The following is a 17,366-nucleotide window of genomic DNA, read 5'->3' on the forward strand; positions in this document are numbered from 1 at the left end:
AGAATTGCATAAACGCACAAAAACAAATCCTGAAATGCAAGGAGACAGTTATGGGAAACGGATATCAGAAGTCGTATCGTCACGTTTAATAACGTATCGTGGAACATGACATCACGACTCAGCACGTACGACGTTCCTCCTGTGCCCGACGCGTGCGGCAATGTGAGCAGTGTGCAGAAAACATCGCCACTGGGGAGACAAAGGCGGCAGGTCGAGGTGCTGGCCACCCAACCCCTCGTGCGCCGTGCCGATTTTCATAGGTGTGACGCGCTAACAGCACCAAGTCTGTTAAGGCTACACGGGGGATCTCTGTCTTAGCCCATCAGGTGACTCATCAGCAGAGCGAGCACCTCGCAATCCGAAGGTTGCGAGTTCAAATCCTGGATGGTGGGGGGTGAGTCAGATAAAATAAGTTCCAATATTTTGGGAAGTCAACAGTGGTTATCCTCTGGATATACTCGCCCCGCCATATGAACGTGGAATTTCCACAAGCTCAGTGGTATGAACAGAAGATGAGCACTAATGCCTGCATGTTCATTTGAGCAGCAGGAGATCACTCTGACTTTGTCCGCCATTTGAGAGTCCGAATCGGACCCTCAGAACGGAAGAGGACTCTTCAGGCCTGGACTAATTCAGACCAGGTCACTTGAATGGATCTCAGCTGTAGCTCGTTGATATCCACTTCCGCAGGTTACAGTCTCTTAGCACTGCTCTGCGGAGAGATCCGAGTGGATCCTTCATCTTAGCACGTGACGCCAGCAGAACAAACTGGCAGAACAGCCAAGATTTATTTGCAGAAAAAGACAAACATTTAAAAATTAGGGCCTAAGGAAACCAAGATCTTGAATGTAAAACCACAACATCCAGGGAAGGAGGGGAGGGTCCGGGGGGGGGTAAGGGGGGTCAGGGGGGGTAAGGGGGGTCAGGGGGGGTAAGGGGGGTCAGGGGGGGTAAGGGGTTTAAGGGGGTTTATGACTCCCAACCCCAAGGATCGACAGTGTATCTTTTGACAAAACCCATTGTAATGGAATTGTGCGAGTGTCTTTCGTGGCGGCGTCTTCACGTCACCCCGTGCGTGTTTACCTGACCACACACCACACACATCACACACACCACACACGCACCACACACACTACACGCCACTGCAATGCAACACGGACTGCCTCGCAGCAGCGGCGTCACGACACAAACTTGACAACTTAATTTACCAACCAATGTTGAATGCCATCGTCTCGCACGCTCATTCTCTCCCACGTGATGCGCCAGGGACCCACGGCATCCATTCCTGACCGTCAAAAAACAAACTCCTGAGGGTCGGAAGGTGACGCTGTGAATTCCATGCCCGCGGCTGGGCACAGAGAAGACACGTGGGCGCCCTCCCTCTCCCCGCCAATGTGGAGGGAGGGGGGAGGCGGTGTCCTGCGCACAACAGCGCAGGTAGCTGTCCTGAGACCCCCCCCGCCCCCTCACTGCTCCCAGCAGAGTGCTGCATTGTGGCAGGAAGTGCCAGCGAGAGGAATGCACGCCAATGGACACTTGGGTGCCAGCCGTTCCCATATCAAAAACACCTTTCAGCAGTGACGACGATCGTCTCTCGGACTGTCCCCCTGTCCACGGCAGCCATAGGAGACTTTGTTGGTTGACCTGTCGCATTGCGTCGAGGGGTTTTCCTGCACCGACAAGCCGCGGGGGCCGCGCTGCAAACCGTCGGGCCCTCTGCGAGTTCTCTCACGGCCACCCCTCGCGACGGCGCACGCTCTCGCCCGGAGACGCTACGTCGCCCGACAATGCCCGGCGTGTTCTTCCCAGCCCAGACGCCGTGGCCCACGTCGCTCCCCCTCCCCGCCTAAGCCACAGTAGCGAGATGTTAACTACCTCGCCTGGTATGCAGGAGGCCGTGGGTCCGATCCCCACCATGACGCCTGATTATTTGGAGTTTGCGTGTCTCTCAACCAATGGCCGCGTGGATTCTTCTCCGGGTCCTCCGGTTTTCCCCTCCACATTTTTGGGTGCTCTAAATTTCCCCATATAAACCACTTCGATGAGCTACCATTTGTGATAGCCAGGACGCTTTTGAAAAAGAGCTAAATAGCTCAGTACACCCCTTACCTGGTCAAATCAAAAACAGTTCTATAGTTTAGTTTTTAAGCCGTACTGCCCTCCAACCTACGTTTGTAGGAACCTTGTGCTGCCCCCCTACTTGGAGATGTTTCTCCAGCGGTCCTTGAGCTGCACGGTGGTGCGGCTCAGGGAGTAGTGCCGCTTGATCTTGCTCCAGTTTCCCACGCCGAACTTTGCGACGCCCTCTTTCAGACACTGTGTCTCCGTCTCTGTCCACATCTTCTACCCGAGACGCAGAGATGCGGAGACACACGCGGGGAGGCAGGGACGGGGCGAGATAGGAACATGGGGACAAGGAGGAGAGATGGGGACATGAGTGAGATGTAGACACTGGGGACAAGAGGACACCGGGAGGAGACAAGCACACAGGGACCGACGGCTAACATCAGTGGTGATAATTGAACCGTTTCCCCCAACACTATCCCACCCCATCCTCCCGCTTGACGGAGCTGCACTCACCAGCATGGTGAAGTAGGGTCAAACACCCCCCACGACCCGACACGGCCTGGGGAAGTATTTATCCAGCAGTGAAATATTACAAAGGGCTGTGAATTATGATGCCTACAACCTCTGTTTGTTTTCCACGCTCCGTGTTCCTCTTTATATCTCTCAACTGCATTGCCCAGCATGCACCTCATCATCTTCCTCTGCTACTGGGTAAACGTGGAGAAATAAATGAAAGGGAAAAAAATTAAACGTGAACTGCTACAATGAAGCCCCCAACACAATCGCTTGGATTGGGGGGGGGGGTGGATAGTCCATGTCCAACAATGATGATGACAATGACTTAAGATGATCACTACGACAGACATTATCAGGGTGGTGGTGACACCAACACGGATTAACCGCGAGGACGGCTCGGTGAACGCGGCAGTGAAACCGCACTCTCCGCGATCGTGACCCCCCCCCCCCTCCAACCACCGCCGCTGTCACACGTCCCTGACTCCGCCGCCCTTCGGAGTGACCCCGAGACCACAGCTCGTCGACGCTGAACGGGAGTGGGAGGCGCGCGGTGCGACAAAGGGTGGAGACTGCGCGTGTGTGCGGCCAAGGGCGAGCCGGGCCACGTCGCTGCTGTGGGGCCAAGTCTCTACAAGCGACCGCCACAGCGGCCAATGGGAATTCGTTCTCAACCCACGCGGTGGCGGTGGTGACGGCGGTGGTGGTGGTGACGGTGGTGGTGACGGTGGTGGTGGTGACGGTGGTGATGACGGTGGTGATGACGGCGGTGGTGACGGCGGTGATGACGGTGGTGGTGACGGCGGTGGTGGTGACGGTGGTGGTGGTGACGATGGATAAACAACCTTCACTCGGGGCCCGAGCCTCCCTCACCTTCTTCTTTGCCGACGAGCCGAATTTGGATTGTCTTCCTGCCACTGCACACGCGCACATGGGAGACGTTGGTTTCGGGCGGCAGCGGTAACGTTCGTGTCTCACAGCAAGAGAGGTCTGGGTTCGACTCCCGACTCGGGTGCCTTGCTGCTTGGAGTATGTACGTTTGCCTCCTGTTTTCCTCCCACACGCAAATAATGTAACTGGTATTGACCTGCACATTTCTCAATTTGTTTTACACACAGCAGCAGCAACATCGCCCCTGCTACTGCGAAGACTTGGCCGCACCCTCTTGAAAAGTCTTGAGGCGCGCGTACACGCATACACACGTACACACGCAAACAGGTTTGTGTGTACGTGTGTACGTGTGTGCACATGCACGCGTGTTGCTGGCACTCATCACGTCACGCACCAACTCCCTGCCCCACCGGTTGTGGCGATGTCGCACGCACGACACTCACCCTTGCTCGGCCCAAACAAGTCCTCCTCATCCGACCACTCGTCCTTTATCATCAAGGGGGGCAGCCTGCGGGGGGGGGGGGGGGAAGGCAAGGGTCAGAGAGGGCAACACAATCGACACGACTTTAGCGGTGGGGTCATAAACAGGTCGACTCCTCCACCCCTACAGTGACCCCCTTACCACTTATGTATGCACGTATGTGAAAGAAACTTCTTCGCACCGTATGTAGCCAACCGTGATTATCGGAAGTGCGGGGGAAGGACAACAAAAACTAAACACAAAAAGCAGTTTGCAAGAAATCCCTATAGTCCCACCCCCTGTCATGTTAGCTCCACCCCCCTTCCACATAGCCCCACCCCCCTCCCTGTCCTACAGCTCAGGTCTAAACCGAGCCAGGCGCGCCCCACTCACCCCCGTATCTCCGCGGAGCTGAAGCCGTCGCCGGGAAACCTGCCGGTCCGCTCAACGTGGTTGCGCGCCGCGTGCCCGTGACCTTTGTCCCATTTGTCGCAAGTCGCCTTCGCTGGCGAGATCGTGGCTGCCCTGGGTTTGCTGGGCCCCGCGACTTCGCCGTCCTCCACGAGCCGCGGGGTGGCGGCCGCCTCCTCCACCCGCCTCCTGGGGCTGTCGCTCCTCCTCTTCCTTCCGATGATCGCCAAAATCGGTGGAGTCGAGCCGGGATGCGCGACATCCCTGGCGGGGGCGGTGGGCGGTGTCTCCTCGTAAGTGGAGGGGATGAAGTCGGTGGTGCTCATCTTCACGCGTGCACAATGAAAAACAAACACCCCCACCGATATCGCCTGTAACAGACTGTTGCGGTAGGAGGTGTTAGTGAACACCTATTAAGGCCGGCACGGAACAGGAAAGCGGTTGGGTGACCAGCACCACGCCCTGCCGACAGTGCTGATGTTAACACGTCACACCAGGTACTCGGTCAAGGCTGAAGCCACCTAAGGGTGGCCCAAGACCGGTTCCGGTTCAAATAATCGTCACGGGAATCGAATTCGGGTCGTCGAGTTCCTCGCGCAGTGCGCTAACCACTGCACCGCCGCTCCCCACGCTCGCACGTGGTGGCTCTGACCTGGTGGGCATCGTCGCACGCCGCCTCAGCTGTGCTCGGGTCGCTCCGCTTGCTCTGGACGATCATCCGCATCGGCAGCAGCTCCTCCGAGTCGCTCAAAAGGAGAGGGGATAGCGGTGGTGGCGATGGTGGTGTCGCCGGCCGTGCTGCCACCACCTTCTCCTTCTCCTCCCGGCTGCCCTTAGGAACGCGTCGAGGAGTCTCCGGCCCCGCGAGTCCCTTAGCCGGGGACGACTGTTTCGGCAGCACAGAGATGACCCGTGCCGACGCCACCGAATTATTGGCCGTGGCGCCGTCGGGCTCGGAGGAGTCCTCCCGGCGCTTGGGCCCTGGCGAGCTTTTGGCAGCGCCCATGGCCGGCTGGGCGAGTTTGAGGCCCAGAGGCGGAACGTCGGTGAGCAGCAAGACCTCGAAGGTATTGAGCGCGGCCTCTCGGCAGTCGGAGATGGAGAGGAAGGCCTCCTTGATGTGGCCCCTGTGTAGGAATTCACCGCTGTGGGGACGAGGACACGGGTAGAGGTCGGTGTCATTCGGACCGGAGGAGGAACGCCAGCCGACGCCACCACAGCCGGTGCCGGACGACGAGCCGGCGGCCACTCAATCGACGCGTCCACTAAAACCTCGATTCTGATGCTCACAATTCAAGCATTGAATCGCTATTCGTTTAAACAAATTATATGCGGATTATATGCTGACGTCGAGTCTCGATGGTGTTTGGATGGGCAAGCATCAACGTTCTAACACGGGAGTCCTCTCAGGATGCTGTCCTCGGCTCCCTGTTGTTTGATGCCTGCACGTCTCCTACTGGTCGTCACGTCGACGGCTTAGGAGTCAATTACCATTCCTACACAGATGACAGCCCCTCCTCTTCACCTCTGTCGACCCCACCAACGCGCCTTTACATCCGAGAGGCTCTCGGAGTACACTGCCGCCTCGCAGCTGTGACTCTGGGCCTCGCGATCTCTCCTCGAACGCCTCCATTTCTCTAACCAGATCAAGGTTCTTAGGCGTCACTCGCAACTCCACCTTCTCCTTTCGACAGCCACACCAAGGACTCCCGTCACAAACACACGGACACCACCTACCCATTTGTTTTGTCAGCTGGAGGTGTCTCTTGAGCCAGGCTTTCTTTCAGGAGCTGTTTTCAAACACACAATCAACAGCATCAGTCGTGTTACATTCCTCCTCCTGACCACACCGCTCACCAACAGCAGTGCGAGGTGTTTGGTCTCAAAGATGCCTCGGCGGAAGAGCGAACGGCTCACAAACAGAAGGTTGCGAGTTCAAATCCTGGTCTGGGGTTTACCCAGCCAATCATCTCTCCCTCCAGGGTCGATAAAATCAGTACCACTTTGGGGAAGTCGACAAGGGCGGTTTTACAATGAACTGACCAACCTCAAATTTCCCTGCACATCCGATTAACACAGTTGGCTACGTACAGAACGAAAGAAATTCAACATACATATATACACTCTCCTTCGCGGTATACTGGCTGGCCGCACAACCCAAGAGGAGCTTAGCCGGGCCTGATGGAAACATCGCTTTGTTAACCAAGCTGAGCTGGCGGAGAGCTCGGGGGCTGGCACCTGAACATAGGAGGACGCCTGACTGCTCTGGGGGACGGAGTCGATGATTCGTAAGATATGCGGCTTCAAGTCGAGCGAGTACCAAGGGTCCACGAGGTCGGTCTGGAGCCGTTTGTTTCGCTGCACCTGCACGCGCGCCTCCGTCAGGAGCTGAGCAAGAAAGAAGACCAAGTCACCACACGCACACAAGCACAGCACACACGCGCGCTCAAGTCAAGCAAACTCCAAGATACCACGAAGCAGCATCCACTATCCAGCACCAACCCCCGAGGGTCCCTCTTGCCCCAAGCCCCCCAAACGAGCCCCCTTCCTAGGGTCCCTCCTGGCAAAGGCCCAAGTGAGCCCCCTTCTAATTCCTGAGTGTCGACAATCGCAGGCGCTCTGATGCACCCATGCGCCTGTGGCGAAACCATCACCCTTTCCTCCTCCACCCACGAGGTTCTCTAGTTCAGCGAACCAAGGGAGGGGCGAGGAGCTGAGTGCCCAAAGTGCCATAGCTGGTATTCTCATCATGCAGGTAGCTAAGCCTCATCTTAACGCCCTGCGGAGGCCTATCGTTAAGACACAAAGTCATCCGATAAGGCACCCAAAGATTCTACAGAGACCTGGTAACAAAGCTGTGCATCCAATGAGCATCCATGTGAACCGGCACGGGCCCAGGACCCAGGTTCCTGTTCCCATGCTCCACGAGCAATGAGGATACATGGCCTCAGGAAACCACTCTCCGATCTCCCATCCAAATTTTATTTGCAAAAGTTAAACTTTTATTTTTGTTCCACCATCGAATTAAATTTCACTCACTACCAGTGCCACAAACAAATCTCCGTCCGAAATTCTCACAGTGAGCAGCGAACCACCTTGTGGGACAACGGCCGCAGAGGATGACATCATCCCAGAACTCAACATCTGCGGTCATGTCTAGAGGCTCCCACCGTCAGTGGGGGGGGGGGGGGGGAGGTCGCACCTTAAGCCTGAGTATTCTCGTGACCTCCTGCGTGACCTCGGGCTCCAACTGACACTCCCTGCCCAGCATGTCCACCATCTCCACGGCCCCTTCCAGCAGCATCTGGTTGCCTTCGCGGACGGGGTCTGACGACGGAAAACATAGCAAGCGTCCGCTCAGCCGACCGTCCCCCACCCTCCATACAATGGTTGCCACAATATGGCAATGCTAGGATATACCCTACCGTATGACATAAGGTCCATGGTGTAGTGGTTAACACGCTGGACTTGCAATACAGACGTCATCAGTACAATTTGATCACGCTTCAGTTCAAATGGACAAATTTCTCAAACGCCTCTGTCCACCCACAAGTATAAATTGGCACAAAGCAGTTAGTAGGTTAGGTGATTCCACCTGTTCCGTGGCGGCTGACGAATGTGAAACCGTAAGCCAAAATACTCTTTAGGGGGTGGGCTCTGTAGAGCCCCCGTCAGTGGAGGCCCTTCTGCCAGCAGTGGCATGAGCAAGACATTTCAGCACTGCACCATTACCTGTTTTTTTATCATAAAGTCGACTAGAGTGCTTTACCATGTGGACTACATGACACAGCAAATGCAACATCACTTGCCGGAGGATCTCACTTCTGTAAAAAAAGTCCATATCTTTCAATGCTTTGTGATCACCTCACACAATCTCATGTGAATAAACCCAGGCAGAATCAAAGGCAGGCCAGCCTGATTGTTTTCAAGCAGGCGCAGGTATTCTTGCACTACCACCACTAACATCAGTGCCCATCACGATCAACAACTGCCCCAATACTCTTAGGTTTTTTCGGTAAAGTCACGTAGGTAAAAATAAATAATAATAAATAATAAAATTTATAGAAATAAAATAATAAATCACGACGTTTCGGAGGCAACAAAAGTCTCCGTCATCAGGTGGGACCGTCACAGCTAAAATTTACTGTATCAAGTGAGGCATCTCTTGAGGAAGGCCAGCGTCTCGAGAAGCTGTGACTTCTTGTCTCGTTGTCTGTTAAAAACTCTAACAGATAGGTGGAATTCCTCCCCGTAGAGGGTATTAATACCACCATCCAATACCAGCCATCACCAACATCCATCAATACGATTACCATCCATCACCACCACCGGCACCATCACTCCGCCACCATAATCACAGCAACCAACACCACCTCCAGTGCTCGCGCGTCTCACCAAAGAATTGTCCGCGCATCACCATCTCCATGAGCTGGATCAACTTCCACTGCACCTGCCTTAGCTGCTCCTCCCGCAGGAACTGCAGGGCGCCTGCGTCACCCAGCACGGTACGCGCACACGTGGTGGAGCTGAAGCAGCAGGAGGACTCCGCAAAGACGACGACGACAAGATGCCCGCTTGGCTTAGAGCAGTGGCTCTCAACCTTTTTTGGATACGACTGTTACCCCCCCCCGCCCCGCCTTGTTGAAATCTGTTTTAACGGAGTAGGCCCTTTTGCCTGGCCCAACATGGTTCTGATAAATAAACGTATAAATAATTCACATCAATATTTTCACCAATTATCCATGTTGTGAGGTAACGAGATAACTGCAAAGGGATAACACTATTCAATGGCCGCTCTGCATGCTCACTGGTTACTCCTGAAAACCACATTGTTTACGATCCGTGAGTTTAGAAATGTATTTTATATCGTTCTAGTTTAAACACTGCATTTACATCGTAGTTATTTTATATTTGCAGATTCATACGTGATTAAACTATTCACAAATAACTCTCGTGCATGATATAATTCCACACACATACAAATCGCCTCACGTACCCCCCAGTGGTCCACATACCCCCGCTTGAGAACCACTGGACGGCCTCAGGCAGGGTGCCAGGGACTTACAGAGAGGCCCCACAGACGTACAAAAAGAACCAGAGGCCTACACGGAGAGGTGCCCATGAATGTGAGGTCAAACGACTCGCACAGCGAGTTGATGGTCACAGCCTGGTCACAAATGATTGCACCGTGCTCATAATTTGGAATGAATTTCTGCTTTTCAGAATTCAAATATCGAGTTGACCGTCGTCAACCTGCCCTGCCACAGACGAACTAAAGTTCGAACTTTAGTTCGTCTGTGGCAGGGCAGGTTGCAAAGTGCTGCCTCATACTTTCTGCACCGGGACACTTGAAGAGATCTCGGAGGTAGCTCCGTGTGTGTGTGCGTGGGTATCGGCTCCCTCGCGCCGTTCTGCAACACGAGAAGAGGCGCGGGAACAGAGAGGTAATGGAGGTGAAGATGGGGGGTGGGGAGCCGGGAGAGTGGGCGCAGGAAATGAAAGGAGAGATGAGACGGAGCAGGCGGGTGGGAAGCGATGGGTCGAGGCCAGATGCGAGAGAGCTGAGAGCGACCAGACAGACGTGAGATACGAACGAGAGAGAGCCCCGAGGAGGGGGCGCATAGACGCATCACTCCGCGGGAACCGTGCACCTCGGGAGCGGCAGGCGAGTCAGGCAACGGGGGAGGGCTCGCCGAGGCCTACAACTGCCACTGACCGCTGGCCGCGCGGTAGACGCCGGAGAGGCGCTCGTAGTCTCCGAGCTCGAAGTAGGCGACGGCGAGGCGGTAGAGGTGGTCGAAGAGGAGGCGGTCCCCTCGCTCCCGCAGCAGCGGCGCGTCCAGGTACTCGGAGATGAGGCCGTCACGGACCTCCGCCATGTCGGCATTCGTGTCACGTGACTCAGCCCCGCCGCATCACGTGGCCGCGCAGAAGCGGCGACCATTATTACTATGGCGACCATCGTCGTCACCATGCCAACCGCCGTTGCTGGGGCAACCACCATCACCACGGCAATCATCACCGTGGCAACCATCATCACCTAGGTAACCATCATCATCATGCCGACCGGAATTACCGCGGAAAACATCACCACTGTGGCAACCATCACCACCATAGCAACCGTCTTCACCAGAACCATCATCACACTACGTCAAGGACCATCATCACCTATATCCCTATGATAACCCCACCGTCAGTCTCATAATAACATAATCAGTCATCCTATTAATCCCAATGCTATCATCGCCATCACCACCATCATCATCATTACTATCCTCAGCTCTATCGCTCATCGCCAACACCATCATCCATATCTGTATCGCTCATACTCGCATCATCAATCATCACAGGTTTCCATCTCCAGCACTAGCGGCTCCATCACCTCCATTATCATGGACATTCAACTCATTAAACTGTTTGTATGTGCTCCTGGTTCCCGTGACAAAGTGGGGAGTGGTGGCGCAGTGGTTCATGCACTGAGCTACCAACCCGGCCAACACCAGTGACGATTATCTGAAACGTTCCTGGGCCTCCCCAAGGTTTGACCCAGCCTTAAATTCCTACTTGGTGCGGTGTGTAAACATCAGCAGTGGAGATACAAAGACGGCCAGGCATGGTGTTGGCTACCCAAACCCTCGTGTGCCGTGCTGGCCTTTATAGGTGCTCGCGGAATAGCACTTGACCCAACAGCCTGTGTAGACTATATGGGGATCTTTGTCTTTATCCTGTGACATGCTTGTCACAATGCGAGCTTGTGTTGCCAGACCGAGTGAGACTGACAACGTCGGAGGGAACGGTGGGACAGCGGTTAGCGCATCACATCAGCGGCGAGCGGAGTGTTGCGTTCGGGGTGTGTGACAAGCGTGCGTTATGACTCCGTGTACAGCATCACACACACAGTGATGTAATTTATTATTCTCTACAGGTCGCCCGTACAGGTGATATGATTTGTTTTGAAAGCTTTTCACATTTGCAATAGCCACTCACAAGACTCACACACACACCCCGACACCAACTCAACACCTTGACACAGCGTGCACAACACACACCACCTCTACACCACCAACACACACCACCTCTACACCACCACCACCTCTACACCACCAACACACACCACCTCTCCACCACCACCACCAACACACACCACCTCTACACCACCACCACCACCACCTCTACACCACCACCACCACCACCACCACACACCACCTCTACACCACCACCACACACCACCACCACCTCTACACCACCACTACCACACACCACCACCACCACACACCACCTCTACACCACCACACACCACCTCTACACCACCACCACACACCACCTCTACACCACCACCACCACACACACCACCTCTACACCACCACACACCACCACCACACACCACCTCTACACCACCACCACCACACACCACCTCTACACCGCACACCACCTCTACACCACCACCACCACACACCACCTTTACACCACCACCACACACCACCTCTACACCACCACAACCAACACACACCACCTCTACACCACCACCACACACCACCTCTACACCACCACCACCAACATACCACCACCTCTCCACCACCACCACACACCACCTCCACACCACCACCACCACCACACACCACCTCTACACCACCACCACACACCACCTCTCCACCACCACCTCTACACCACCAGCACCACACACCACCTCTACACCAACTCCAACACAAACACAACAGCTCCAACGCTGTGCACACACGAATTTCCGGTTCTTCTCAATTCCCATGCGTGTCAAGTTAGTCTTCAGTAAATTAAATAACATTTACCAACAAAAATCACCAATAAAAAATATACTGTACAGTGTATATATAAACTTAAAATGTAAACCAAATGGAAGTATTTTTTTGGAGAAAAAAAAGTCTCGACAGGTTCAGTGTCAAAAACAACACGCCGCGTGTGGCATTAGAAGAAGAATATATAACAAGCAACGTTTCAGCCAATGGGCCTCCTTCACAGCACACAAAATCAATGTGCCACCAAGTAGGGCCATTGCTGAAAATTCCCCCCATGATACATGCTTTTCCTTTTCAGGCCACACCCACACACGGGGTGTTGTTGTTGACACGCGTGTTGAGTGTCTTGCCGTGTTCCTGGACTCTGCTTGTGGCACCACTGTCAGCGAAGCAGCAGCATCGGCAAGTTTAAAAACATACTGAGTCAACTCTCGATTATCAGGATTCCCCCGCGCGCCGTGCGGCCAGTGCGGTTCCGGTTACCGGGGCTGCTCCTCGCTCGTCGAGGGCGGCCGAATGCGCTGCCCACGTGATCGAACTCCCGAGCAATCGTCACCGCCGGTGTGCCAAGCACCAATCTGGCCCAAGTTGGCCTCCTGCTGCTGCCACATCTGTGGTGGAGCACCCAGAGCTCCGGCCTCACCGCTGCTCGACTCGGTACCCGGCAGAACGTAGCAGTCGGGGTGACTGATGATCCAAGTGCTCACGGATTCACTCCGCTCACTCGCTCACTCATCAGCGGTGGTCTGTCGTCCCCTGATCACTCTTCTATTGCTGCGGCTACTACTACCAGGGTTCCTGTTCCCTGTGAGCTTCACTCCTTGTTGAGGATTCGGGCTACCAACTGTTTTGTCTCATCCAAACCACAGGTCAAAACAACACTCACTCGCTCATCCACCTACCCACACACTCACTCACCGCACTGCAGCTCACAATAACACACCCACTCACCCATCCACCTACAAGCCCACTCACTCATCCACCCACCCACACACTCGTCACACTGCAGGTCACAACAACACATCGACTCACTCACCCACACACCCACGTTTAAACGTGGGTGGAACGATACGGCTTATATAAGAATAGGTTTTACCCTTTCTGGCAATAAGACTGTTGTGAGTTTAACACGTAGTAGGCTTTTGCGTCCAATATCATCCATAAGAGGTTTTTTTTTGGGTTAGATCGTGTAATTATAAAAATGTGCCGTTAAAACCCACCACCACCCAACACAGCCAACTAGTAAGGGTTGTCACGTAAACAGAACATGCCAATTCGTCACTAGTACAGCACACCGGTGTGTTGGAGAGCCAAGCCACAACATTTACAATCTGAGTACGACGTTTCGCCAGTAATTACAACTAGCTTCCTCAGGTGATCTAACCCCAAAAAACCCCTATATTATGGAAGACAGTTGTGTTAAAATGTTAAAAACCCAAACAGAAACCTTCTGCAAGGAATCCTGTCTGCATTAACCACACGTACTTGTGGTGAGCATGCAAACAAAAAAACTTGCTCTGGTAGTGTATGATGATGCATTGTCTTTCAAACTGATTGGTCCACACTGTTTGCCTTTTGGCGTCCTCTGGTCTAACAGTGAGACGAGGCTCTAAAGAAAGCTGTCTCTGGTGTGGACCAATCAGTTTCAAAGACAATGCACCATCATAGACTACCAGAGCATGTTTTTTTTGTTTGCATGTTCACCACAAGTTACCTACTCACTAACCCACTCACTCACTCATAAAACCACTTATTCAGTCACTCGGCCAATCACTCGTCCACCTACTCATCCACTCACTGACTCGCCACACTTTCTGCTTCATCCCTCGCAAGCTCTTATCATAACAACCTTGCTCAGACCAGCGCCGTGGTTACACTCTCTCTCTCTCTCTCACATCCATCACAACTCTGAGAGTACTATTTGTTGCTGGCTGCTCGATGTTTATCCTGGCAAGCCCTACCCCGACCCCATCGCCCCGGATAGTCGAGAGTTGACTGTGCGAGTTCTTTTCCATCAAGACCACCGGATAACTCATCCCACAATTCGTGCTGACCGCTCGCCAGTGAGCGACAGCCGCGAACAACAGCTGCCATGGCAGTGGTACGGAAAAGGAGAAAATGTAAAAGAACTGGCAGCAAAGAAAGACAGCGTGGGACTGACTATACGCGGACACACTCAGTCGGTAACGGCACTCCTCACAACACAAACGAACACCCCCTGTGTGGTCTACGCAGGTGCTGTTGGGGCAGGTGATGTCAGCGAACACCTATGAAGGCCCACACAGCATGCAAGGGGGTGGGCGCAGCCAGCACCACTCCTGGCCGCCTTTGTCTCCCCAGTGCTGAAGCTGACACACCGGGGTACTACGTTGAGGATGAGTCGACCTAGGGGAGGCCTAGGACCGGTTCAGATAATCGTCACTGGTGTTGGCCGTGAACGGGAATCGAACCCCGGGCCGCCGGGTTCGTAACGCAGCCCGCTAACCGCTGCACCACCGCTCCCCCCTCCCACACACACACACCCACCCCTCTCTCACACACACACACGTATGTGCATATGTAAACCTTTACAACAGCCCCGAGTGATAGGAATCTCTAAGTCGTCACGCCGCCGGCTATGTACATTATGGACATCCACGGGTTCCCCGCAGCCCCAAGCGCTCCGAGCAGCTCCAGGGCGGCGCCGTGGAGACTTCACCGGCTCCACCACCGCCTCCACCACCGCCTCCACCACCGCCTCCCCTCGCTGCGCTCGCAGCTGTGCTGGTCCTGGGATCGATGCCGACGCTTGCTCCACCCCCGACCTCGCGTCCCCGCTCCGCTCCCGACTCCTCCCTCCGTCCCCGAACCCTGCTCTACCCACAACCCCGCTCCGTTCACGACCTCACGCCCCCATTCTGCCCATGAACCCACGATCCTGCTCCACCTATAACCCCGGCGACCCTATAACTCCACTTCACCCACAATCCCGCTGCACCCAAGACCTTATGACCCCGCTCCACCCACGGACCCACGACCCCGCTCCACCCACGACCTTACAACCCCACGACCCCGCTCCACCCACGACCATACGACCCCATGGCCCCGCTCCACCCGTCCGTGCCGTCTCGGTCGATCGTGGCGCTGTTACTGAACCAGGCTCCTCCTCACCCGCCCCCCCTCATCACCACTTCCTCCACCGCCACCGCCGCCGCCGCCGCTGTTGTTGTGCTGGCCGGCGCTGCTCCCCGACGCCAGATCCTCGTCTTGCCCAGAGGAGCTCTCGAGCTGCGCGGCCAACAGGGGCAGGGTCAGCAGGGTCACGGTCACTCCACAGTGATGTCGCTCGCCATCGCTCGCCATCGCTCGGCATCCATCGCTCGGCATCCATCGCTCGCTATCGTTTAGCAGTCACTCCACATCACCCCGGAGAAAACCCATTCGTCGAGACATTACACGGGGAGAAGGAGACGGGACGGAGACGGGAGGAGACGGGAGACAGGACACCGCAGGGCATCGTCGGCGGAGGTGGCTCACCGCGTGTGCGAGGGGGAGTGGCGAGTTGGCCGGAGGGACCCGATGCTTGAGGGGCTCCCCCCCGGCACAGCCCTCGCCCGCCCCGCGCGGCGACGGCGCCGCCAACCCCTCGTCCTGCACGCTGCCCACACGCACGCAAACAAGGACACAGATCCCCCGTGTAGCCTTAACAGACTGTTGGGGCAAGTGCTGTTGGCGAGTAGCACACGAAGGGGTGGGTGGCCAACACCACGCCCGACCGCCTTTGTCTCCCCAGTGGTGATGTTTACACACCGCAGCAGGTACTCATTTGAGGCTGAGTCGACCTCTGGGAGGCCCAGGACCGCTTCAGAAAATCGTCACTGGTGTTGGCCGTGAGCGGGAATTGAACCCGGGTCGCCGGGTTCATAGCGCTAACCGCTACGCTATACGCGCACACACACGGATACATACACGTGTACACGCCCACACGTGTACACGCCCACACGTGTACACACCCACACGTGTGCGTGCAGGTGTCTGTGTCCCGTACCAGTGGGGGGCTCCGGACCCCCCCAGATGACGCCGAGCGCTCGACGGCGCCAGGATGATGAGGTCGGGGGAGGGGGGCGATGGCAGCCCGTGGGGGGGGGGCTCCCACTCGCGCCGGCCCCCCCCACTCTGCCTTCTGATGGGATCTGGGGGGCAAGGGAGACGTGGGGGGGGGGGGGCAGGACAGAGAGGAAGAAGCAGGGGGGCTGTGCTCTTAACGAGGCTCACGCTGGGGTGAGACATAAACCTGGAGAGGGCGTAAGGAGGGCAGGCACCCCCCCCCGCCAGTCCCCCGATGTCAGCTGCTCACCTCGATCTCGCGCCGCCGGGAAGAACCCGCCATCATCCTCGTCTCCACTGATGTCTGCGACAACAACAATGACATCCAACTACATCAACAAAGACTTCATCAACATCAACAATAACATCAATGACAACAACAACAATAACATCATCAACAACAATAACATCAATGGCGTGTGGGAGGCATGTGGGAGAGGCAAGTGTCACGCGAGTGACACGTGTGTGCGGGTTACCCGAGTCAAGCTCCCGCACGAGTGACGTCATCGTGCTCGCGATGGAGTCGGCCGCCACGAGGAGATCGTTACAGAGATTCCTCCGGAACCCTGGCAACATCGTCAACATCATTATCATCACCATCATCGTCACCGCCATCATCACCGCCATCGTCACCGCCATCATCACCATCATCGACACCACCATCGACACCGCCATCGACACCGCCATCGTCACCGCCATCGTCACCGCCATCGTCACCGCCATCGTCACCGCCATCGTCACCACCATCGTCACCACCATCGACACCGCCATCGTTACCGCCATCATCACCATCGTCGCCATCATCACCATCGTCACCATCATCGACACCACCATCGTCACCGCCATCATCAACATAATCCTTCAGCAATATGGCTGCAGGTAGTGATGTCTTGGGAGGCGAGTGATGCTCTATCTGTGTGAGACTCTGAATGGTCACCCAGTGGGGAGTGTAGCGGTTAGCGCTACGCTGCACTATGAACCTGGCAACCCGGGTTCGATTCCTGCTCACGTTCAACACCAGTGACGAATATGTGAATCGGTCCCGGGCCTCCCCTAGGTCGACTCAGCCTCAAATGAGTACCTGGTCTGGACCATAAACATCGCCACTGGGAAGACAAAGGCGGCCGGGCGTGGTGCTGGCCACCCACTCCCTCGTGTACCGTGCC

General features: G+C 55.5%; 3 protein-coding genes across 9 annotated transcripts in view; 1 reads left to right on the forward strand and 2 right to left on the reverse strand.

The window, feature by feature from the left end:
* Positions 1-11,475, reverse strand: LOC133344107 (uncharacterized). Of its 4 annotated transcripts, XM_061554083.1 has the most exons (11): positions 10,059-11,473; positions 8,738-8,830; positions 7,545-7,669; positions 6,581-6,730; positions 6,080-6,132; positions 4,995-5,487; positions 4,325-4,668; positions 3,915-3,979; positions 3,454-3,497; positions 2,171-2,343; positions 1-1,083 (listed from the first exon to the last, which is right to left on the reverse strand). In XM_061554083.1, exons 1-10 carry the CDS (start codon positions 10,219-10,221, stop codon positions 2,197-2,199), a joined length of 1,677 nt encoding a protein of 558 aa, XP_061410067.1. In that variant the 5' UTR covers positions 10,222-11,473; the 3' UTR covers positions 1-1,083; positions 2,171-2,196. The 4 variants fall into 4 exon arrangements, with proteins under 4 accessions (XP_061410067.1, XP_061410066.1, XP_061410068.1 ...); XM_061554082.1 differs by having other exon boundaries at positions 3-2,343; XM_061554084.1 differs by having other exon boundaries at positions 4-2,340; positions 10,059-11,472.
* The window catches only part of LOC133344131 (uncharacterized protein PF3D7_1120600-like), an 11,840-nt gene continuing 4,780 nt past the window's right edge, over positions 10,307-17,366 (forward strand). For 2 of the 3 annotated variants that reach the window (XR_009755311.1, XM_061554121.1), the window contains exon 1: positions 10,307-10,386. The gene's annotated coding sequence lies outside the window, so the exon portion shown is untranslated. Of the gene's footprint in view, positions 10,387-14,560; positions 14,578-17,366 lie in introns of those variants that run through there. The other variant, XM_061554122.1, reaches the window with a different exon arrangement.
* LOC133344102 (dystrobrevin beta-like) overlaps positions 15,170-17,366 on the reverse strand; it is a 15,182-nt gene continuing 12,985 nt past the window's right edge. For both annotated transcript variants that reach the window (XM_061554074.1, XM_061554073.1), the window contains exons 16-20: positions 16,677-16,766; positions 16,451-16,504; positions 16,142-16,286; positions 15,631-15,751; positions 15,170-15,381 (exon numbers count right to left, since the gene is read on the reverse strand). In XM_061554074.1, coding sequence (XP_061410058.1) covers positions 15,241-15,381; positions 15,631-15,751; positions 16,142-16,286; positions 16,451-16,504; positions 16,677-16,766 — 551 coding nt within the window. In that variant the 3' untranslated portion in view covers positions 15,170-15,240. The remainder of the gene's footprint in view (positions 15,382-15,630; positions 15,752-16,141; positions 16,287-16,450; positions 16,505-16,676; positions 16,767-17,366) is intronic.

This window comes from Lethenteron reissneri, chromosome 19 (assembly GCF_015708825.2).
Source record: "Lethenteron reissneri isolate LAM-NWPU_2019-01 chromosome 19, ASM1570882v1, whole genome shotgun sequence".
NCBI lineage: Eukaryota > Metazoa > Chordata > Hyperoartia > Petromyzontiformes > Petromyzontidae > Lethenteron > Lethenteron reissneri.